We start from the raw sequence: 25,001 nt of genomic DNA, 5'->3' as shown, positions 1-25,001 counted from the left end.
GAAATCACTAATATTTGCGTACTGACAGGCCAACATTTAAAGTTTCAAAATGTGCTGCAAGCCCATCTTCTTCGCAATATGTGGCTGTAGTAAAAACTGTGCTCATAAATGACATATTACTAGGTCAGCTTCAGGCTAAGATTGAACGTGCATTTTTTTCTAGTGCTGTTCACCACAAGCAAATGTTTCCTGAAATGGAATTTTACATCATAAAAGGGACACCATGGGACAAATTTACAAGGCAGCAACTCAAGCATATCTTTTAATCTTAACATGTGTACTTCTACTCTGTTGTTCTAGTTACTCTAAATTCATTATGTTGAGTTTTTACACAGTTCATATTTTGAATTCCCAAAAGAGTGAAATGATTGGGGACACCATTTTTTTCTGTGGCAAATATTCCATATCTTTGATTAGTACACAATGTTTTGTTAACAAAAACAGATTGAGGTCGACTTTTAAGGGTTCAGGCACGTAAACAAGAATGCAGCAAATGAGAAAAAAATGAGAACCGATGCAGTTTTAAAAGAAATGTTAAGACCGCAGTTTAATTCAGTTAAACAGCCAAGAATGTAAGATATTGGTTATTATAAGATCAGTTGCACTGAAACCTAGGGTGAATGAATGCCTCTTTTGTGCTACTGGCAACATATTTGTTATACATTGTTTCTGGACTGACGGTTTACACTCACAATATTGCATTTACTTTTTAGATCTCCGGATTGGAAATAGTGGCTTATTGACAGTAAAAGCAAAGAATCAGTGCAGCATAACATTACAAACACAACAGAAAATAAAGATAAATATTTTATACTAGAAGTCAGTACAAGTATAATTGTACAGAGACATTAAATTCCCTTATATTCTGCAACAAATCATAACTGAATTTAGGACATGCAAGCTAGTCTGCCTCAAGAAAATGGCAGTATAGATTTGTAAAAATGATCCACAATTTGATTCTTACAATAAATCAATCTTCTTGCATTAAACTGTACTGGTTTAGCTATCAAGTCTGAAATGTGAAGTTCATAAAAAGTTTGAAAGAAACAACCTGAATGGCCATTTTGTTTCCATCTAGGCAAGATGCAGTTCTCTTGAATTTCTTTGCCAATAGTTGCTGAATGTATCCAATTCATAATATGGACACACCTAAGAAGTGAGCTGCTTAAAGAATGTTATAAAAATAGACATTTTGCGCAGAAAATCAGTTCAATTTCATATTCCGCAGAACAGAACATGATATGGTAATGTTTGCACATTTTAATCGAAAGCCATGTTACCTATCCCTTCAGAAATTGTGCAGACATTACACACTATCAAACTATAATAAGATCACTCTTGGTGTAGTGCCAATTTGAAGAGCTCCTGAATGCACAGAGAACCTTGTGAAAATTGCAGGACATAAAGAAGAAGCTATCCATATGACCACCATCAAATACTTAATATCAAAAGCTCCTCTAATCCACAAGATCCATAGCTAAAATGGCATCACAGATAACCCTAAATAAATGTAGGAAATTCTCTTGGATGGCACAAATAGTGCCTCACTGTACATCTTGGATTGAGTGATAAAACAGTTGAAGAAATGATTGGGAAAGATCCTTTGAACATTGGAGATTTTGTAGGTAAAACGGTCTTTTTCAAAAGAGGCAAAGTGATTTCTCAATCTTTAATGGAATTTTAATTCTGAAAAATGTCAGATTTTATTCTTTTCTGTAGAAGAACACTCACTCAGATAGCTTTCCTATTCTGCTGTAAATCCACATTACAATAATCAACAATGACACATAATGCTCTGAATACATGTTTGTTTGCTAGGGATGCAACACAAAACTTCCTTTTGCACTTAATGTTAAACTATACTTTCTATTTATCTTTAACCCGTATAAGTCAAACAGCTGTGCTTTCAATATTACAACATTTGGCACCCTCATCTTCCTGAATACCCTGGGAGACAAAAATCTGCACAAGGGTGATGGCATATTTGGTCTTTGCAAAGAGAGAGAGATAGTAAACTTTAACATCACTATGCAGTGACATTGGTGGCTTCAAAGAAGCTAGAGCTTCCCACATGAAAGTTGATGCAGGATACAAAATGTATTGAAGGTACACAAGCAAAATAGGATTAAAAACAAAAACAGAAGAAACTAAACAAAGTAGGCTAGCCAAGCTAGTTGTTTTTTTGGTTCAGATTTGTAAAAGAAATGTAAAATACTTCTAATCAGTACACTTAAATAGGGGCTGTGATTCACTGTAAAACACGTCACAGCAACCAGACACTTAATAAAAGGTGAATTAAATTATGGCAGCATGCAATCAAATATATTCCAAAAGATTAGCAAACAATCTTTCTAAACGAGAACAGTTTTTTTTTAAATTGAATCCACAAGGTTCTCAAGCTAAATGCCATATGACCTACCGTTAAAGAGCTTTCTGAACTATAGCCAATTTTTGTCTCACCAGTCACACTTGTTCCACCTGTGGTGAAACAACATCTTCCATCTATAAAGTACTAAACCATAGTAAGTGCTGTGAACACATGATATCGTGATGTAAGGGCATTATCTGTCCTGGGAACTTATAATCAATTGCTCATTACATAAGTACAGGAGGGCAAACAGACACTCAGAGATCATTGTGATTCACGCTAAGGCAAAATTTGTGTAAATAAACTCCGAGAGTTCATGTAATCAATATTTCCCTGCAATGTGTGAAGTGTCAGTCTAGCACAAACAAAATGTCAGCATAAAATATAGAGCCAAGAATGGATTCCACAGATGACCTAACCTACACAGTGTCATAAGAATGGATTCTACAGCTGACGTAACCTACACAGTGTCTCAACATGAGTATGGCTACGCTGCACAAAAACACAGGCAAAATATTACCCAAAGGTCAACAGACAGACACACTTTACCACCATCAGTATAAAACCTGAGACACAAAAAAGAATGACTCAATTTGAAAGTCAGTTATTAACCCTGGCAAATCGAATAACACAAATAATCTGAGGAAAAAGGTCCAAGTGGATGCAACAATTCCCAGAACGTCTCTTTATTGAAATTCCTTACTGATGATGAGTCCAGGTGTATTATACAATTTGCACTTCTAAACAAAAGCCATCTCAGCTGAGCAAAGAACATTACAGCTCCTCTTGAAGTCTGTTAAGCTTGCCCTTTCCTACCAAACAGACTGAGGCTGCTAACTATTGTATGTACCCTACTGCAGGGCAAATTCACATATTACTCTTGAGGGTAATGAGTGCTACATACATGAGGTCGGTAATAGAGGAATATGAATCACATATGTCTTACATCCATGCACTGCAAGTATGATCTAATCCTCCTACATGACCCGTACAAGATATCGGTCTACTCTGCATGATGTCAACACATTTGCCATATGTCTACTAGCCATGGTTATAATTTCTAAGGGTGATCTATTAACACAGGATTCATGTTAATTGATTATTTCTGTGCCCTACTTCATCTAACCTCAGACACATCACTGAAATAAAACCCAGATATGACCAAAAAAGCAAATAACCAAGGTGGATGGTATGAAATGGATACTATACTTACCTCAACATCTTCCGCCTACTTGCCAAAGAGCATCATAGGAATGGTCAAGGTGCACAAGCCCAAGACATAGCATCTCTGGAACACAGCCACAAAAACAGCTGAAAGACTTTTTGTTTTACGTTAGCATGTGTCTGCATTCTAACTTTAAAAAAAATGTTTTTATGAAGGAGCAAAAGCATGTGGAGCTATGTGACAAAGTTAGATACTAAGGTTTTGATAAAACATACTTAGCTAGAGCTATTCCATAAATAGGGTTTGTTTTTTGGACTTTGTATGAATTAATTTGATTGCTCAGATTTATGCGACTGAAAGAAAAGTTCAAATTGGCATACTTTAATAAAAAAGTGCTCAGTAATATGTTTCTCTATTTTAGTCATTTTCATCACTTAACATAGACATAAATGTAATATATATTTAACTATGTTCAACAACTTACAACACAGGATAATGGATTTTAGGAAATGCCCTTTTATTACTACTTTACACACTATATAATGAAAGGAGAGATACAAAAATGGAAAGTAAAATTAAAACCAGTTACCATTTGAATAACATGTTTGTATGTGGTAGTTGTAAACAAACACATAAAATATTAAGAAATATTATGTACTTTTGGACCACTGTGCAAACTCAGTAAAGACCAAATGTGAATCGTTTCTCCCGGAAACAGAAAACCAAGGGCTGGGTGATCGAAATGCATAATTTTAAACAGGGGGTGAATGCTAGAAAAATAAGTGTGAAATATAAGAACTTTATCAACAAAGCCCTGTACGCTGCCATGCTTGATAATGAAGATCACGGAGAGTCACTGCTGCAGTAAATAATATGTTTAATACCTGAACTCTACAGCAGCCAAATAAAAAAAAAGAAAAGGTGAAGTGGTCTTTCTTCCAGAGTTTTGAGTGCATAGAGTTTTAGTGCAATATGCTGCATATAAGATCAATAAACAATATTTACAAGTCAAGGAAAGATAAGGTGCCAAAGAAGAAACTGATAATCTACTTGTCACATCGGAATATTTCTGCCCCCAGTCGGGGTCCTGGACCAATTACTCAATGGACAGAAATATATGTCCTATATATATTTTACAAAATGCGTCACTAAGAGCATTTCATGTTCTGTGTTTATGAATATTAACAAATGGAGGTTTTTTTTGCCAAGATAAACACATTTGAACTATTTCTTTTCTTATAAGATTATGCAGGCTGTAATTTTGACAGGAGAATTTTATTTAATAATTTATTTGTTAAAATCTGCTAAGGTGTATGCCACTATGTGTGGCCCGGGGGCAGCCCCACCTTATGACAGCTATCTGACTGATCATGCCGGGTGAAGATGCAGAAGTATAGAATTTGTTTCCTACAACATTCTATATATCAGAATATTAAAATGTGCTCTAACAGATCTAAATTGTAAATTGGCTGCATAAAAATAACTGCTAAAATCAGCTCATGTATAGTTTTGTTCTGTTTCTGTACACTTTTTTGGATTCATTGCAGAGAATAAAATAAAGGACAAATGTGTTTTCTGTTTTTATGGACTTCTAATTCGTCCCATGGAATGACATACAAATTTGTTTCTAAAAGGTCCGGCAAAAAAAAAAAAAAAAATCAGGCTAGAAAAAAAGCCAGTGAATTTTGTACTGAGAAATTCAACCTATCAGATGTCATTTGGAAAGCTTCATAAACACATACGAAATTGCTAAGAAGAGACAAAACCTTTTTAGTCAAAAACATACCTCCAAAATCAATCTATACTTTTTAGAATGAACACCCACTCTAAATTCAGGCTATATACATGAAAAAACAAACATTCTCTGAAATGTTTATAGTATTCAATGAGTACAAAATCCTCTAAAATCAAAAGTGTGGGAATATGCACCTGTGTTTTGTGTCTTTCTTTGCACTTTAACTAAAATTGAGTCAGCTGTCAAACTAGGACGTGCACAATATCAGACTGACGCTCCAAAAGTGAGCACCTCTCTTAAAACTCTGCTTCTAAACATTTTCCAAGAAGAATTTGTGCGGGGGCGATCTGCCCCTAAATTGAACGTCACAGCTGGATGTAACTATGAGTCACTTGAGTTTTGGTCCGAAGACTGCGCATGACCTAGGACATGCCATTAAATTATCTCTTCGCCTAACTTCATCAATCAATCATATACAAGTCAAGTTATGTTAAACTGAAGATCATTTTGCCCTTCTTGAACATTCAAGCAGCTTTGAAGCATGAAAGCAAACAATGACCTCTATTACAGAGAGGTCTGCATGCGCAGTATTGCTCCCAAAGTGCTGTCTCCAGAGCAATGTTACCCTACTTGGGTGAAAAGGCACTTTTGAAAACAAACAATATTATAAGACATTGTGGTAGGCTCAGTGTAAAGCTTTAAGTCCCTCGACTCCACGGCCATTTTCAAGGAATGAGAAGGTCAAGGATAGATAAAGGAGTAATAGAGTAAAAGCAATTAATAGAAAAGTGCAGTATAGCAGCTTGCTAGCAAGAAAGGAATGGAAGCCTTTTTTGTTTTCAAAGGAATAGGGCAAGGGAAAAAGATGCACTAAACTCCTCTTAAAAACAGTCCCTTCACCCTCTGCTTAATCATCGCTGTCTTCGGCATCGTCGTCGTCCTCCTCTTCCTCAGCAGACTCCTTCAGATCGTCCATTATCAGATCATCAATATCGCGTATGTCCAAGCTGCCCTGGCTGATGCATGTTGCCACAGTAGAACCAGTGCTCTCGTGAGTTGGGCTTGGGTGCAGGACCTTGGGAAGACCGTTCCTGGCTCTACTCCTAGGGTGGATGCAGTGGGTTCCGGGTATATGAGGTTCTTAATTGTGGGGAAAAAAGGGCAAAAGAATATGAGCATGAAGCAAAATTGGCCTATGTAAAGCCAACATGCCTTGTTGCAACATGGGCAACACTTAGTGCTGCTAATCAGAATCAAATATTGCTACCCACTAATGCAGAGATTTAAATCTCCGTTCTGAGCACAGATGGGATGAATGCTGGTCCTGAGGAGCAGGGACGATACAGATCAAAAGTCAAAGCTTGGGGTAGAGTCCTGAAATTGCCTTTGTACAAACAGTTTGCTGTTTAAGCCAGAAATTAACAGATGGCGGACTTGGAGCTCTTCACTTTGACACCAGTCCCAAGCCTCTGCCATTAGCCTCTACCCATTCATGATGAAGATTCATTATTGATGGTTTACAGTATACAGAAACACACACACATACATATTTTAGTTTCAATTAGATTTGTCATCTGTATATATATGGTAAACTATGCCAATATGTCTATCACACGCATTGATTTCATATTGGAGCTTATCATGTTTTACTCCTTGTTACTTTTAAATTATTAATACTATGGATATGTAAATCAGTCTTTGTGTTTACACTACTTAATAGTCTCATATGTTTCTGAGTCTGAATTTTCCCTGCTCTCATTTATTCTGAACCTATCTAACTAACTGATTGCGTTTGCCATGAAAAAATGGGCAATAAGGACCAAATTATGTGGGTGTGTAGTTGTTTTCCGTAACCACAAATGACTAGGCTCATCTACTCTCTTCCAGTTAGAAACCACCCGTAGAGGTTTGCAGAGACTAACTCAGACTGTATTTCAAACTTTCAACTTCAGTGTGTTCTCTATTCACTTTCTTATGTTTGCATGTAGGGAATCTCAGGCAACAATTGTGCATAAGCTAATTTCCAGTCCGAAAGCTGGAGGAAGTACAAGAGAGAGAGACTTTAGAGTGTGGACTATGTGGGAATTTTGAGCATAAATAGAAGGCATGAAATTGAGGGCCATATGTGTGCATTTAGTTTATATAGCAGGTGTGCGAGGAGACAAACACTGGCAAATGCGTAGGTGGAGCAGTTACTCCACAAGGTATGGAGAGGTTAAGGGATTTATTGTTGTTTTCTTCAGAATACCGAATAGAACCTCGAGGTTAAACAGATATTGCGCTATATGAATACAGGTGGAGTCAGATTGAGGAAATACGGGGATGGCACTATATTGAGCAATAAGCAACAGCTTTCAGCCTAAAGTAAGATCCATTGGTTTGCTCACATTGCAGAAGGGAATAATAACATGTCTATTGATGAGTCATAGTGGTTTCTGAGAGGTCGGTTATTTTGGTACAGCGCATCTAAGAGAGTCGAGCTCAAGTAATTAAAGTTTATGCGGTTTCCAGATAGTAAGTAGAGTGGTAGTTATGAGCATGGAGTGGCGGCACTATGAGATGATTGAGAAGCCTGATGATGTCAAGAGGTTCATCATCTACAGGTGGTCCAGGATGGACTGTGGCAAGCCCAGAATCAACAGCCAGTCATGGAGGTCGGAGAAGACTGGTACTACTGACCTCTGACGATGGGCAGTAACCATCATCACATTTGACAATACCAGAGGGGCACTGGTGAGGGTGAAATTGAACACAAACTGAAAGTGCTCATGGCCCATCTTGAACCACAAGTAGTGTCAGTGATCTTCAGGATGAGGATATGAAAAAAACGGTCCTGCAGGACCATCTTTCATTTTTTTCTGTGCAGGGTGGCGTTGAGAGCGCACAGATCTAGAATTGGACAGAGGCCTCTGTTCTTCGTACACGGAATGAATGCAAATAAGACCAAACCCCGCTTCTTAGCCCAATACCATCTCTGCGGCTCATTTGGCCAAAAGAGCCTGCACTTACCTACATAAGATGGACAGTTGGTCCTTCTACTAGCATTCTAATGTAGGTAGCATGTGCAGTGGGAAGAAAAGGAATGGCAGGGTGTGCCCCCATCAGACGTATTTTTGGGATGCAATATACTGCCAGCTCTGCAGAAGTAGCTGATCCTGCCTCCTACCAGATGGCACAAAGGATGCACTAAATTAGTTTTGAGGTTGTTGTTGGAGTGGCGGAGGATTGGAAGGTATGCTGCCTCTCATGGCCAGTGCATTTTCTGTTACACCCATGGCCCAGTAATTGAAAGGACGGGTTATGCAGAGAGTGGGGCCTTACTTTGTCTATACGCCAAGCCCCTGGCATATATCCTAAAGGGATGAAATTGTTTTGTGGATTACTGGACTGGAGCTGAAGGGACCAAAGAATGAGCCATGGCCTGGCTTTCCTTAAAACACTTTAGGGCAGAGACCCCCTTTTCACCAAACAGGAAGAAGACATTGAAAGGCATGTCCATTAAGGACACCTGGATGTCCACAAAGATGTCCATGGACCTCATCCTTGCGAGACATCAAAGCACCACACTGGTTCCCATAGCACTTCCTAGACAAGGCCCAAGTAGTTGGAAAATGTGGCTATATCTCAAACATATTGAATTCTTTCAGCACACAAGTTGCATGGGACCAGCCACCATGTCCCAAAGTGCAGTGACCAAGCATACATCTTGTATTAACTGATCTCAAGGCAAGACTGGCTAAAGGAAACATACGCTTTTCAAAGTATCCAGATGTTTTGACTCCTTGTCAAGGAAGTGGTTAGGAAGGCTTTATGATTAACTCTACTGTTGGACTTGTCTGTTGACATGGGAGCTGGAGCATGGCTTAGCCCAAGTGCCCAACAGTGTGTCAGTGAGGGCTTCACTGAAGGGCAAAAGAGGTATGGTCGGTGCCTGGCCAGACTGCAGTATCTCGGTCCTCTCATTCATTTTTACCTCCATAGTGGAGAAGAGGAGATCAAGGACCTCAGCAGCCCAAAGGCATGCCACAGGGTGCCGTAAGTCTGCCAAAGATATGCAGCATGGCCTATAGAAAGGCTTCAACCTGCTGTGACATCTTATGTTTTTTCTTTAACTTACCGCAAGATTTCGACCTTGAGAAGATCTGATTTCATGACCTGGAGTGGGTCTGTGATCTTTACTTGAGCTTAGAGCAGAATTGGTGTGAAGCCTTCCGGTGCTTTACCACCTACAGCTTCACTTCACATTCTCGGATGGCCTTGGAGTCGTATGTCAAAACCAAGCACCGGAGGCACACCTTGTGAGGATCTGTCTCAGACATCTGCTTACTACACTCCTTACAAGTTTTAAATCCTGTAGTTTTAGGAAGTGACATGTCCCTTGGAAACTGAGAATCTCTTCACCTAGTGAAGAAAGAAGGAGCGGAGATCCGGATCGATGTCTGTAGGTGCGGAAAGAAAGAAACGAACGTCAGCGCACATGGGTGGCACTAATATGCAGTTCCGCGTATCACTTTCTGGGCGGAAGGGTGTTGACAGTGAGTTCCATGGTGCCACCTACCAGAACACACAAGCACTGCTTTTTATAAGTCTCCTCAGAAATTAATTTCTGTCACAGAGAATCATGTAATACTAAACAATGCATGCTGGTATGAAGTTCTCAAAATGTGAGCTCGATACCGACAAGGCATGAGAACTACTCCCAGCAACATTCCTCTACATCTGCACTACAAGATGGAAGTAGTCAATCAATATAAGGCAGCCAAGTCGTATCACTTTCTGTATATTAACGTCCGGCTGACGTTTTGTTCTCGGGGCAGGGGGAAGAGGGGGGGGGGGGGGGGGGAGTGTGGTAGTCGCCAGATATGACTCCCGCTTCCCTCAAAAAGAGTGCCGCCCGGGGCAGACCAGCGCTGAGCACTCTGCTTCAGCACAATTTCCACTCATTATCAGAGACTTGTGGATTCAGTTACACTAAAAGGTGCTGGACACATTGCTCATTTTAGAGCCGAGTAAGCCGACTGCATTAGGGCTGAGGCAATAAATGCTTGAGGTGGTAGTGAGGGGTTCTGTATCCTAGCTCAGGTGTGTCTGGTTTTTCAATTTATCATCATGCGCATTTTGTTGACATGGGTAGACAACTACAACGGGGCTATAAGAAAATGTTTAGCTTTCACCTTCAGATGAAAATAAGGCTTCTGTGGGTTACAGACTATGATTGGATGTTATGGAGCAGACATGAAGTGTAGTTCTCTGAACTTAAAAAAATGCAATGTATTTGCAGTTAAAACAATAAGCTGTGCTGAACAGAACCTGGCAATAATATTGATAACGTTAAGTGACGTGCTTGCACGGAATGGGGTTTGCATCCTGCGAGCTGGTAAGTCTTACCTCTTCGATTGTAGCAGTCCTCTGCATAACAACTGTGTGGGTTCCTGCCCCGTGGTCCAGGTGTCCTTCGAGGTGGAAGTATATGACTGGGAAGAACAGGTGTACTGCAAATGTAGCACGGACAAGGCACACCCATCTGTGTAAATCCCCTGAAAAAACACAGGACAACTTAAAGTGAAGTAAACAGGCAAACATCTCATAATTTCATGGCAGACTGCTATTGATGGGTATACACACACGTTCAGGAACTGGTCCAGCTAAGAACAAAAGATCTTAAACTGCAAGAGAAGTAAAAAAAAATGACTGTCTTAGCAATCTCTCCATTAACTACAAAAATACAAATATCTTGTCAGTGGTAAGATGTGTTCTTTCAGGAATGGCGTTTATAAAAGTGTACAAAGAGCTTCAGTAACTTTTTCTACATCAGGAATTTTCTTTCAGTCTGTGGTGTTCTCCAAGTACCACAACGATGCCAGCACACAGGACCATATAATGAAAACTTAGACATTAGCACTCAATGAATAAAAAATGTGCCTACAGTGACAAGGCACCTGTTGCAGTCTCTGTGCCTGGTTAGCCTACTTGTTCTCTGTCACAATCCCACTTTTTTCATCCCAGCTCTCCCTTCTTTGGCAATAATAATCCACATTTGTAAAGCGCGAACAATCACCCGTAAGGGTCTCTATGCGCTGGGGGCCGTCGGGAAGCTAAGCAAGCTATTGCCCAGAGTCACATGGTGCTGGGCTAATCTGCCGCCAGCGCCGGGGATCGAACCGTGATCCCCAGAATCCGGAGTCAGTCGCCCTGGCCGCGGCACCACACCTCTTCAACTAGTTGAAAACTGACAGGTTGAAGCAGTAACAATAGTTAACAAATTTAATAATAACCCTGTCACTTGACAGACTATAGTAGCCTTCTATGTGCCAAGTATCCTCTGTGCATGCGAGCTGTACCCCACACTAATGTGTCATTGACCACCACACCAAATTCCTGCATTTGCTGATGAAGTGGGTGGCTGCCTGATATCACGAAGGAGAGAGGGCAAGGACAAGTGTTTCATAATCATCTAGAAGATACTTTTTCTCAACCTCTTGTCTAAGTAGAGCAAAATCCAACTTTATGTTTCTAATGCTAAGAAGCGAGAAGAGTGTATAACTGTCCATGCATCAAGTTGTGCACAGATTTATTGCCAATATCAGCACCTTTTTAAAATGAGGTTATGGCTCAGGAAGCATACGAAGTGGCTATGTTGCTGCCCCAGAATTTCTGCCATGTAGAGCTATCTTCATAGCTCCACTGCTGCTGCCATTAGTCTGGTGATATAAACATAAAGTCTCTAAGAAGGCTCAAGTCATCTAGAGTCACAGAACTTTGAAATGCAGAAGGGCACCCACTGCCAATATTGGTGTTAGCTGCTTTTTTGCTTATAGAAAGCCCACCACAGGCCACACCGAGTGTCTGAAACATTAAAAGGTTTTCTGCACTCTTTTCAGGTAAACGTTTAGAGCTCTAAAAACAAATATATTGTGTGCCATTTTTGGCAGCTGGTGTCTAAGCTGAGATATTGGACAAATATTCTTTTGAGCTAAATGTAACTCAGACTCTTTAGAATATAAAAGAATGTCCCAAGAACAAGTTGTGCTGATGACATTAGTTTTACAAGGTATGTATATGGGTAAGGCCAAGATGAGATTATGTTCCACTAGCATTTCTAGAAGAAGGACAACGCTGCAAAAGGATAATGTTACTTACCCGGTAAGCATCTGTTCTTGCCATCTAGTGTTGGGTCCGGATGTTTGCAAGTGGTTTTTCTTCGAAGAAGTCTTTCCAGTCATGAGGTAAGGTGACTCCTCCTTGCGATGATAGTGCGCATGGGCATCGACTACACTGATTGTTTTCCCGCAAGAGGGTGAGAATGGAGTAAGTGAGCTTAGTAAAGAGATGTCCACGCGTAGATAAGGTGAATAATGAGAACGGTAACAGCTACCGGTAGCCAGGGAAGAGGGTGGGCGCATGTGAATCTACAGCTCTACATGCCAAGAACAAATGCTTACTGGGTAAGTACCATTATCCTTTCGAGGCATGTGTGCTGTATATACACATGCTTTGCATAGACTATATAGCAGTATTCTCCCAAAGCGGTGGCTAACCAGTAGATGTTGCATTCGTCTGGAAAAGTGTTTATAGCACTGCCTGCCTTACATTGGCTTGTTGGCGTGGTAGTACATCCACGCAATAGTGTTTGGTAAATGTGTGTGGTGTAGACCATTTTGCTCTTTCACAAATGTCAGCTATAGGAAAGTTACCTAAAAAGGCCATAGATGCCTCTATTTTGTTTTAGTGGAATGCGCTCTAGGAGGTATAGACAAATTTCTTTTCGCTTTTGCATAGCAAGTTTGAATGCACTTTACAATCCATCTTGGAATGTCAGATTTAGAAATAGGATTGCCTTTGTGAGGTGGTGTAATTGAAACAAACATTTGCTTTGTTTTATGAAAACCTTTTGTTCTTTCAATATAATACAATAAAGCTCTTTTGACGTGGAGTGTGTGAATAGCTCCTTCTGCTACTGAATCAGGTTGAGGAAAGAACACAGGTAACTCAACTGATTGGTTAGTGTGGAAAGCAGAAACCACTTTGGGAAGGAATTTGGGATTGGTGCGTAGAGCTACCCTATCTTTATGGAGCTGAAAGAAGGGTTCTTCTAAAGTTAATGCCTGTAGATCACCAACTCTCCTTAAATGAAGTGATTGCAATGAGGAATGCAACCTTCCAAGAAAGAAACTGTAAAGGACACTTGTGTAGCGGTTCAACGGGTGGACCCATAAGTCTTATAAGTACAACATTAAGATCCACACAGGTGCCGGTGGAATGCTTGGTGGTATAACTCTTTTTAGGCCCACCATAAAGGCTTTGATAACAAGAACTTTGAACAGACAAATGTTGTCTGTTTTGCAAATACGCAGCTACTGCTGCAAGGTGCAACCTAATAGCTGTGTAAGCTAGCCCACATTGCTTTAGGTTTAATCGGCAACAGACAATGATCTGAACAGAAGCATCTAGAGGTAGAATTTTGTTGTTGATGCAGTAAACAATGAATCGTTTCCATTTTGCTGTATAGCAAGCTCTGGTAGTAGGTTTTCTTGCTTCTTTCAAAATAGTCATACAGTCTGGTGGTAAATTTAAATATCCAAACTCTATGACTTTAGGAGCCAAATCGCTAAGTTGAGCTCCTTGGGATTTGGATGCTTGATTTCTCCATGGTTCTGAGTGAGGAGACTGGAGGGGAGATGTAGTTTTTGATGTGGAACTACTGAGAGCTTTAACAGGGCGGTGTACCACGGTTGACGGGCCCATGTGGGAACTACCAAAATCAGTGTGAGTGATATTTGCCAGAGTTTTCGAACCCGAAGGAGTGGGAGAGACGGAAAAGCATAGGCAAATATCCCTGACCAATTCATCCATAGGGCATTGCCTTTGGAGAGAGGGTGTGGGAACCTGGAGGTGAAGTTTGGGCATTGTGCATTGTCTACTATGGCGAACAGATCTATTTGTGGGTATCCCCATTGTTGAAAGTATGGAAGAAGAACTTGGGGATGAATTTCCCACTTGTGTATTTGCGGTCTCTTTCTGCTGAGGAGGTCAGCAATTTGATTGTTCACTCCCGGGAGGTGTTCTGCCAGAAGGTGAATCTTGTGATGGATTGCCTGCTTCCAAATTATCTGGGACAGGCGTGACAGAATGAGTGTGTGTGTCTCCCCTTGTTTTTTTACATAGTACATTGCTGTCATAGAGTCTGTGCGGACTAGGACAACTTTGCCTGTAAGATGAGACTGAAAAGCTTTCAGCGCTAGAAACACTGCTAGAAGCTCTAAATAGCTGATGTGGAGAGGCCTGTGTTTGTCATTCCAGATACCTTGGATTGTGTAATGATGGAGATGTGCACCCCAACCGGGGAGAGATGTGTCTCATGTTAGAACGACTTGTGAAACAGGGTCTATGAAAGGCAGCCCTTTTGATAAATTTTGTGGGTTCCACCACTGCATAGAGCGATGGGTGCGGCTATCCACCAACATTAGATCTGTTACTTGGCCCTGCGACTGATTCCACTGACGTGCTAAGCCTTCTTGTAATGGATGCATGTATAGTCTTGCATGAGGTACTATTGCAATGCATGAAGCCATCATTCCAAGTAGGCGCATGAAAGTCCTAGCTGACAAGGTTTGGTTGGTTTGGAACTGCAGCAACAGAATTTGGTTATTGGACACTGGCTGCACTGGAGGAGGCTAGAGCTGTCTGAGTGTTGGGAGTGGCTCCTAAATAAGATTGTATCTGTGAAGACGGTAGGTGAGACTTTTGAATGTTGACCGTGAGACCCAGTTGGTGAAGTAGGTGTAGCGTGGTCTGAGTGTTTTGAAGACACTTTTGGTGTGTGGTGGCTTTGATGAGCCAGTCATCTAGGTAGGGGGAAGACATGAATTTGTTGTCTTATGAGATGAGCTGCTACCACTGATAGGCATTTTGTAAATACCCTGGGAGCAGTAGTTACTCCGTATGGAAGTACTGTGAACTAATAGTGTTTGCCTGCTATCACAAATCTGAGATATTTGCAGTGAGTTGGAAGAAGAGGAATGTGAAAATATACGTCTTTTAAGTCCAGTGTGGACAAAAAAAATTGCCTTGCTGTAGGAGAGGAAGAACCTGTTGACGCGTTACAATATGGAAATGTTCTGAAAGTATGTAGTGGTTTAATTCTCTGAGATCCAAAATTGGTCTTAAGGAGCTGTCCTTTTTGGGAATTAGAAAATGAAGAGAGTAAACCCCTGAACCTTGGGACTGATATGGAACTGGTTCTATGGCTTCCTTTTGTAAGAGAGATTTCACCTCTTGTTTGAGTAACATGCAAATGGTTTGACGACAATTTGTGGTGAACACGAGGTGGAATGTTTGGTGGATTGGAGGTGAGCTCCAGGCAATAACCATGTTGGATAAGGTCTAGCACCCATTTGTCGTTTGTTATAGATTGTCAAATGGGGAGAAACTGTTGAAGTCTTCCCCCATCAGGTGTTGAGTGATCAGGGAGAAGTATGGGCAAGTCACTGTTTATTGGGGTAAGGGGTGTTACGTGGTGTGAAGCCTTTACCCCTGCCTTTGAAATTGTTTCCTCTATGTCCTCCTGTGTAGAAACGTCTAGAGGAAAAGGATTGGCTGTTGCCTTTGTAAGAGGATGCATTTGGGTCTGAAGAAGTTGTTTTGGACCCTGCTCTGAAAAATAAGCGGCGAAAGGAGCCTCTATTGGATGGGGACTGGAGCGCTCCCATGGATTTTGCCACTTCAGTGTCCTTTTTATCTTTTCTAAGGATTGGTATACTACAGGACCAAACCGGTGTTCCTTGTCAAAGGGGGTGTTCAAAATGGACTATTGAACCTCAGGCTTAAAGCACGAGATCCTAAGCCATTCATGTCTTAAAAGGAGAATGCTAGTATTGATCTCCCAAGCTGCAGTGTCGGCTGCATCTAAAGCAATTCTTATTGAGGAGTTAGAGATGAGTTTCCCCTCTTCAACTAACTGCTGTGCCTTAGTTTTATGTTTGTCTGGGAGATATTGGAGCAGTTGCTCCATCTCATCCCAGTGTGCCCTTTCATACCTAGCTAGTAGGCCCTGTGCATTTGCAATGCGCCAGTGGTTAGCAGATTGAACAGCTACTTGTTTTCCAGAGGCAAATATAAGTTTGGATTCTTTATCTTGAGGAGGCACACCCCCGAGGTTTGCGAGTTAGCTCGTTCGCGAGCATTGAACACTACTAGGGACTCAAGAGGTATTTGTCCCTTAATAAACACAGGATCTGATGGTGAGGGTTTATATCTTTTATCTACCCTTGGAGTTGAAATACATGCCCTGACAGGGTCTTTAAAGATATCATCTGCATGTCTCATCATGCTTTTAAGCATAGGGAGTGTTTGACTTGACCTATGTGTGGACTAAGGTGTTTCAAATAGAAAGTCCTCTTCTAATGTTTCTTTATGTAATGGTACCCGATGATACTCTGTCGCTCTGGCAATGAGCTGTTGATAAGCCATATTATCATCTGGTGGTGATAGTTTTGCAGGATAAAGGTTTGCCTCATTGTCTACTGGAGGGTCAATGCTGTAATCATTCCATGGGTCTGCAGGTAAATGAGTATCATCATCACCCTGATCCACATCTGGATCTGTATGTGGAGATCCCTGAGGTGTTATATGCAATGGATCCTCAATTATTAACTGTGGAGAAGATGGTGGAGGTGGAGAGAGTTGTGGGGCAGGATAAACAGGGCTAGTAGCCATATCCTCCTTCTTTAAGGGATTCTTTTCAGAAGTGCCCTCAGCAGGAAGGAATATGCTACTTACCAGTATGCATCTGTTCTTGGCATGTAGAGCTGCAGATCTACACACTTTTGCATAGATCGCCATCTGGTGTTGGGCCCGGATGTTTGCAGTTTGTTTTTCCTCTTGGAAAGTCTTTGGAAGTCACGAGGTCGGTGACTCCTCCTTTGGATCATATTGCGCATGGGCTTCGGCTCCATCCTCAGATTGTTTTTCGTCAACAGGGAAAGATGGAGCGTAGTAATGACAGTGAAGAAACCCATGTGTGTTGTATCTAAATAAGATAGACTGGAACAGATACAGGTAGCCGGGGAGGCGGGTGGGCGTGTGTATATCTGCAGCTCTACATGCCAAGGACAGATGCATACTGGTAAGTAGCATATTCCGTTCCAGGCATATGAGCTGCAGATTACACACTTTTGCATGGACTATATAGCAGTTCCCAACCTTAGCGGCGACCAGCGGTATCTGTTGCAGTGGTTTGAAATAGTGTTTTTAGTACAGCCTGGCCCACACTAGCTTGTTGCTTGGTTGCACATCTACACAGTAGTGTTTAGTGAAAGTGTGCGGTGTTGACCATGTAGATGCTTTGCAGATATCATCTAATGGGATGTTCCCTTGAAAAGCCATAGAAGCCCCTATCTTTCGTGTAGAATGGGCTTTAGGAGGAACGGATAGCGTTCGTTTGGCTTTGTGGTAGCAAATCTGGATGCATTTTACAATCCACCTAGCTATCCCTGATTTTGAGATGGGGTTGCCCTTGTGTGGTGGAGAGAAGGAGTAGTTTCTTACCGGTAACTCCAGTTCTGTAGTAGGGGTATCTCTGTTATAGTCATAATCTATGAATAGTCCCGCCCATGTGCGGGGACCCCGGAGCAATCAAAATATCTCTTAAGCTGTCCTGCATTTGCAACCTGCAAAGACACTTAAGAGACAGACAAAATAATACAGCCTAATTAACAATATGGCTGCACTGGCCAGCACTTCATCTGAAGTGAACACAAAAGCCAAAATAAAGTTTAAATGTCATTTTTATTCACATCTGACATGTTCCTTTATTGTAACACACTCCCTTCACCAAAATCCCTTTAAACAATAGAGAGGAAGGGGTGGACAGACAAGCCCTATAGGCTGTCATTATGTGTCTGCTAAAAGGATACCGTGCCTTTAAGGAACTCTCCAGAGACCCCCGGTATCCCAGGATGCACAGCCAAAGCAAGTTACTTTCAGTTCTTTTTGAAGGTGTATAACAACAGGCCTGATACTGTCAGGTTACTCCACCGGGGAGGAGGGAGGGTCGCTTATGACTATAACAGATACCCCTACTACAGAACTGGAGTTACAGGTAAGAAACTACTCCTTCTGTAGTAGGGGATCTCTGTGTATAGTCATAATCTATGAATAGAATGGCAAGCCCATCCCAACCAACAAACAGCGGTGGAGTAAAAACCGAACACCAACAAATTACTGTGCAAACAAATTCCTCAGCGAAGCCTGTCCAACCTGCGCATCTGCCCTAGCATCAGAGTCCAGGCAGTAATGCTTTGTAAACGTATGGACCGACTTCCAGGTGGCAGCCTTACAAATGTCAGCAATTGGAACATTCCTAAGCAAAGCCGTAGTCGCTGCTTTGCCCCTAGTCGAATGCGCTGTAGGCTTACCCCCTAACGTCTTATTAGCTTTCTGATAACAGAGCTGAATACAAGACACAATCAATCTGGAGATGGACTGTTTCGAGGTAGCTAGACCAGTTCTTACCGAACCATAATTTACAAACAGTTGATCCGACCTGCGGATGTCTTTTGTCTTATCTAAATAGAATTTCAACACTCTACGCACATCTAGTGAATGCAGAGACCTCTCCGCCGGAGAGGAGGGATGCTGAAAAAATGTAGGCAAAGTTATCATTTGATTTACATGAAAATCAGATATCACTTTAGGCAAAAACTTAGGATGAGTACGCATTACCACTTTAGAAGCATGGAATACAGTATACGGCTCTTGACAACACAGAGCCTGAATCTCACTTACTCTCCTGGCCGATGTAATGGCCACAAGGAAGGCGGCCTTCCAGGACAAAAGCTGCAGAGAAGCCTTATGAATAGGCTCAAAAGGCTCCCTCATCAATCTGGACAACACCACGTTCAATTCCCATAGTGGAGAAGGTCGTCTAACAGGGGGAAACACCTTACGCAAACCCTCCAGAAAATCTTTAATCACAGGGATTTGAAAAAATGAGGTTTGGGAAGGGCCCTTTCTATACGCATTCAAAGCTGCGAGATGAACCTTAATAGACTGAAAATTAAGCCCAGATTGAGCTAACTGCAGCAGATAAGGCAAAATAACATCTTCTTTACAGGATGTAGGGTCAATGTCCTTTGCCGTGCACCATAAGCAGAATCTCTTCCACTTATAGGCGTAAGAAGTCCTCGTAGACGGTCTCTTCGCCTCTTTCAAGATCTCCATACAGTCCTGAGGTAGGTTCAAGTGTCCATACTGTACTAGCTCAGGAGCCATGCTGCCAAACTCAAGGACGAGAGATTGGGGTGAACCATCTGTCCTCCAAACTTCGTGAGAAGGTCCGGACGACACGGCAGGCGCCGGTGAGGCAGAACAGACCGGTGAAGAAGGTCGGTGAACCACCATTGCCTCGGCCACTCCGGAGCAATCAGGATCATCCTGGCTCTGGATTGCGACAGCTTGATCAGCACCGCCGGAATCAGGGGAATGGGTGGAAAGGCGTAGAGAAAGCTGTTGGACCAGCTGATCCATAAAGCATTCCCCAGTGTCCCTGGTTGGTAGTACCTGGACGCGAAGTCGCGGCATTTGCTGTTTTCTGCCGTAGCGAATAGATCGATATCTGGAGTGCCCCACTCTGCGAAGACGTCTCTTAGTACGTCGTCGTTTAGCACCCACTCGTGATTTTCTTGAACGAGCCTGCTGAGTGCATCGGCTTGGGCATTCTGCACCCCCGGCAGATGGGTTGCCATGATCGTGAGGTTCCTGGCCACCAGCCAATTCCAGATCGTCTGTGCCTCCCGAGACAGCGTGCGTGAACGGGAGCCCCCCTGCTTGTTGAGGTAATACATGGTAGTAGTATTGTCCGTCTGAACTAGCAGGGAGTTCGTCTTGAAGGAGGGATGGAACGCCTTCAGGGCCAAGTGTACTGCTCTGAGTTCTAAAAAGTTGATGTGGTAAGTCATCTCCGTCTGTGACCATGTCCCCTGAATCTGAAGAGGGCCCGAATGCGCTCCCCAGCCCTGGAGAGACGCATCGGTCACTATGATCTGGACCGGAATATCCTTGTGAAAGGGAGTCCCCTTGCAAACATTCTCTGAGGAGCACCACCATTTCAGAGACTGTAGAGCGTGTTGGGACAGATGAATCGTGTCCTCCCAACGCCCCTGCCTCTGGTCCCATTGATCCTCCAGACATTCCTGCAGAGGCCTCATATGCAGACGTGCATTGGGGGTGAGAAAGATGCAGGAAGCCATCGACCCCAGTAAAGAGGACACCGTCCTCACTGTAGGAGAGTGGGCTGAGAGGAGGTGCAGGGCCTTCCAACGGATAGATAAGCGTCTCTCCTCCGAAGGACACACGCTTGCGTTCAAAGTATTGACTGAGGCCCCCAAGTACTGGAGACACTGCACAGGGATCGGCACTGACTTCGACATGTTGATGTGCAGTCCCAGGCGATGAAGCAAGGCAGCTGTCCTGTTGAAATGACGCTGGGCTTCCTGGTACGTGGAAGCTTTGATCAGCCAATCGTCCAGGTATGGATACACAAACACTTTGTTCTTCCGCAAGTGTGCTGCCACCACTGCCATGCACTTGGAGAATGTCCTTGGTGCAGACTTCAGACCAAACGGGAGTACTGTATACTGGTAATGGTTGTTGCCTACCAGAAACCTCAGGAACTTGCGATGCTTTTGTGCGATCGGCACATGAAAGTAAGCGTCCTGCAGATCTATGGCGCACAGCCAGTCTCCTTGATGCAACTGAGGGTAGATCTGATGCAGGGACAACATACGGAACTTTTCTCTGCGGATCCACTTGTTTGCTTGACGCAGATCTAGAATAGGCCTGAACTCGTTCATGTCCTTTTTTCTGACGAGAAAGAACCTTGAGTAAAGACCTTTTCCTTTTTGCCTCAAAGGAACAGTTTCTATCGCCTTCTTCTTTAACAGAATGTCCGCCTCCCCCTGGAGCTCTCGCACCATGTAGGGAGAGCGCACTGGTGGAATCTGCGGAGGCGGGCTGGTGAAACGAAGACTGTACCCATTGCAAACAATATTCAGCACCCACTTGTCCTGAGTTATTGTTCTCCACTCTGCCAGGTAGTATTGAATACTTCCCCCCACCGGAGCGGGTAACGGATGAGGGGGAAGTGACCTTTCAGGGCTTCGACCCGGCCGGGCCTTTGATCCCCGACGAGGATTGATGCTGGCCTCTGCCCCTCTGGCGCTTTTGAAAGGACTGCCTCGGGAACTGTTGTTGTTGCTGGTGTTGGTGTTGTTGTTGACCAGACTGACGCCCTTGGCCACGTTGTTTAGAATAACGCCTGCCATAGGAACGGAATGACCTCTTCTGTTCCTTGGGTTTTTCCAACCCCCCAGCCTTCAGGGTTTCTGCTTCGGCCTTCATGCGGGCCATTTCGTCATCCGCATGAGACCCGAACAACGTCGTACCAGAGAAAGGCAAGTTAGCAATCTTTTGCTGCGCTTCGGGCTTTAGAGAGGTAAGCCTCAGCCAGGAATGTCTCCTCATGTGTACTCCATGACAGTACCCATGGGCCGCAAGCAACGATACATCCCCCGCTGCACTGATGATCTGGTTGGAGACCATCATGCCCTCATTCAGCACCTCCTGGAAGTCCTCCCGTTTATCCCTAGGTAGGGAGGCAGCAAACTGTTGCAGGGAGTCCCAAAGCGATCGGTCATAGCGACCCAGCAGAGCGGAGGCGCTAGCAGCCTTCATAGTCGTGGCCGACGTAGAGCACATTCTCCTCCCCAAGGAGTCCATCTTGCGACTCTCCTTATCCGGAGGAGCCGTGGAAGAGGGCGTCGTGGAGTGGTGTTTCCGCGCCGCAACCACAATGACAGAGTCCGGGGGAGGGTCCACCCTGAGGAACGCCGGGTCCGACTCAGGGGCCCTGTACTTTTTCTGCAACCGTGAGGGGGCAGACTTCACCACGGCTGGTGTCAAGAAGACCTCCATGGCTGGTTCCTCCAAACCTGGAACCAAAGGAAGGAGGGGGCGTGACAGGTGAGCCTTGTGCAATGTCTCAAATATCACAGAGGTAGTGGGAACCGGCACTGCCACTGAGATTCCCAATTTCGCCGCCCCCCTCATCAGTACATCCTGGAAAGTGGCAATATCATCCACCGGCGATATTCTAGTAGGCGGCGTTTCCGACAACGAGGGGGAAAGCCGGCCATTGCCAGAGGAGTCCGTATACCTCATGCCTCTGGAACGAGATCTATATCTCCTTCGTCCATGCCTCGTGTGAGTGGACGATCTGCGTCTGCTCCGAGACCTCCGGCGAGACCGAGAGCGTGATCTCAGTCTGCGTGGGGCCTTAGGAATCACCGGTAGCCGAGGAGACGGCGGGAGCTGAGGCACCGGCGGAGGCGGCGTAGGTCTCTTAGGAGGAGGAGGAGGAGGAGGCGGAGGAGGCGTAGGAGGCTTCTGAGGCAGCGGCTGAGGGAGAGGCTGCGGAGTTCCATCACTCCTTGCAGGAGAACCCGGACTAGCACTGTCCGGACTTCCGTCCACCCTTCTCTTCTTGGCGGGCCTATCCCGTGCTGAAGTAAACGAGGGGGAGCGCCCTCTTCTCCTAGATCCACGACTGGATATCGTAATCACCGAAGAAGTGTTACCCGATGTCCTCGACGTCGAACTGAGCGTCGACCTCGTACGGCTTCTCCTCGCAGTTGACCGCAAACGGCGTCCCCTCGACATCGAACGGCAGCCCCTCGACTGCGATCTCCTTCGCCTCGACGGCGATCTGTGCCTCGACGGCGATCTCCTTCGCCTCGACGGCGATCTGTGCCTCGACGGCGATCTGTGCCTCGACGGCGATCTCCTTCGCCTCGACGGCAGTCGCCGGTGTCTCGGCGTCGATGTCGTCGGCGTCGATCCATGAGCTGACGGCGAAGATGACGAGCGGGTTCGCCTCGACGGCGAGCTGCGCTGTCTGTGGGGCTCGGTACGACGTCGATGGTGTGTCGACGTCGACTGTGGAATCCTCGACGGCGACCCCATCCTAGGTCTCGCCGGCCCCTCTCTCGACGTCGAACGTCAAGAACGCTGGGATCCAGAGCCCTGGATCGACGGCGAACACACCGGTGCTTCACCTCTCGCCGTCGAACGCGATCTACCAGCCGGTAGGTGTCGTTTCTGCTCCTTTTTCTGCCCGGAGGTCCCTCCAGTGGCTGAAGCATGGGCAGAGGAAGGGGAATGAGATCCTCCATGCCCCGAAGTCCCACCTGTTCTCTGCTTTTCCTGTCCCTGAAGGCGAATCTTCTCTCTGTCTCTCAGGGTCCTCTTGGAGAAGGTCTTGCAGATGTCACATGTAGCAGGGACATGTGAAGAAGATAAGCAGAGAATACAGACATCATGTGGGTCCGTCTTGGCCATTTTCCTCCCACACTCAGGGCATTTATCAAATAAAGCCATGCTAAGAGTGGGTCAAACTACACCAAATTGCAGGATGCAGCAGAGAAAGGCTCTAGACGTCGAATGAACAACTTCTTTTATCAAAAAAAACAATTTTTATCCAAATATCCACCAAAAAGGGTAGAGCTCAAGCTCCAGGGTCCTGCTAGCAGGAGCCGGAAAAAAGAACTGAAAGTAACTTGCTTTGGCTGTGCATCCTGGGATGCCGGGGGTCTCTGGAGAGTTCCTTAAAGGCACGGTATCCTTTTAGCAGACACATAATGACAGCCTATAGGGCTTGTCTGTCCACCCCTTCCTCTCTATTGTTTAAAGGGATTTTGGTGAAGGGAGTGTGTTACAATAAAGGAACATGTCAGATGTGAATAAAAATGACATTTAAACTTTATTTTGGCTTTTGTGTTCACTTCAGATGAAGTGCTGGCCAGTGCAGCCATATTGTTAATTAGGCTGTATTATTTTGTCTGTCTCTTAAGTGTCTTTGCAGGTTGCAAATGCAGGACAGCTTAAGAGATATTTTGATTGCTCCGGGGTCCCCGCACATGGGCGGGACTATTCATAGATTATGACTATACACAGAGATCCCCTACTACAGAAAGAGACAAACAGTTGTTTGGTCTTCCGGAAAGGTTGTGTTCTTTGGATATAGTAAAGTAAGGCTCGTTTGACATCTAGCGTGTGTAGAGCCCTTTCTGCAACAGTTTGTGGTTGCAAGAAAAATACCGGTAATTCTACAGATTGGTTTAGGTGAAAAGGGGAAATTACTTTAGGTAGGAATTTTGGGTTGGTACGGAGAACAACCTTGTTCTGGTGCATTTGAAGAAAAGGTTTTTGTATGGTAAGTGCTTGTATCTCACTGACCATTCTAAGGGAAGTGATGGCTACAAGAAAAGCTGTTTTCCATGTGAGAAATTGCAGTTCGCATTTATGCAAAGGCTCGAAGGGCGGCCCCATTAGCCTTGTGAGAACAATATTTAAGTTCCACACAGGTGAGGGTGGTACTCTGGGAGGAATTATTCGTTTTAGGCCTTCCATGAAGGCTTTAATGGCAGGTACTCTGAAAAGTGATAGGTGCTGCCTGTTTTGTAGGTAAGCTGCAATTGCTGCGAGGTGTAGCCGAATGGAGGTATATGCTAGGTTACACCTTTGTAGATGGAGTAAGTAGCATATGATGTGTTGTATAGACACGTCTAGAGGATTGATTGTGTTGTTATGGCAATAAACAACAAATCTTTTCCACTTGGCAGCGAAGCAGGCTCTAGTGGTAGGGCGTCTAGCTTCTCTGATGACGTTCATACAGTCAG

General features: G+C 43.9%; 1 protein-coding gene across 1 annotated transcript in view; it reads right to left on the bottom strand.

Moving 5' to 3' along the window:
- Window positions 1–520: 520 nt before the first annotated feature.
- SHFL (shiftless antiviral inhibitor of ribosomal frameshifting) overlaps window positions 521–25,001 on the bottom strand; it is a 171,602-nt gene continuing 147,121 nt past the window's right edge. The window contains exons 8-9 of the mRNA XM_085600742.1: window positions 10,657–10,805; window positions 521–6,408 (exon numbers count right to left, since the gene is read on the bottom strand). Of these exons, the coding sequence (XP_085456868.1) occupies window positions 6,176–6,408; window positions 10,657–10,805 (382 nt within the window). The 3' untranslated portion in view covers window positions 521–6,175. The remainder of the gene's footprint in view (window positions 6,409–10,656; window positions 10,806–25,001) is intronic.

The sequence above is a fragment of the Triturus cristatus genome, chromosome 4_2 (assembly GCF_964204655.1).
Source record: "Triturus cristatus chromosome 4_2, aTriCri1.1, whole genome shotgun sequence".
Taxonomy (NCBI): Eukaryota; Metazoa; Chordata; class Amphibia; order Caudata; family Salamandridae; genus Triturus; species Triturus cristatus.
The sequence above is the reverse complement of the archived record's forward strand: the minus strand, read 5'-3'. Positions and strand labels throughout refer to the sequence as shown.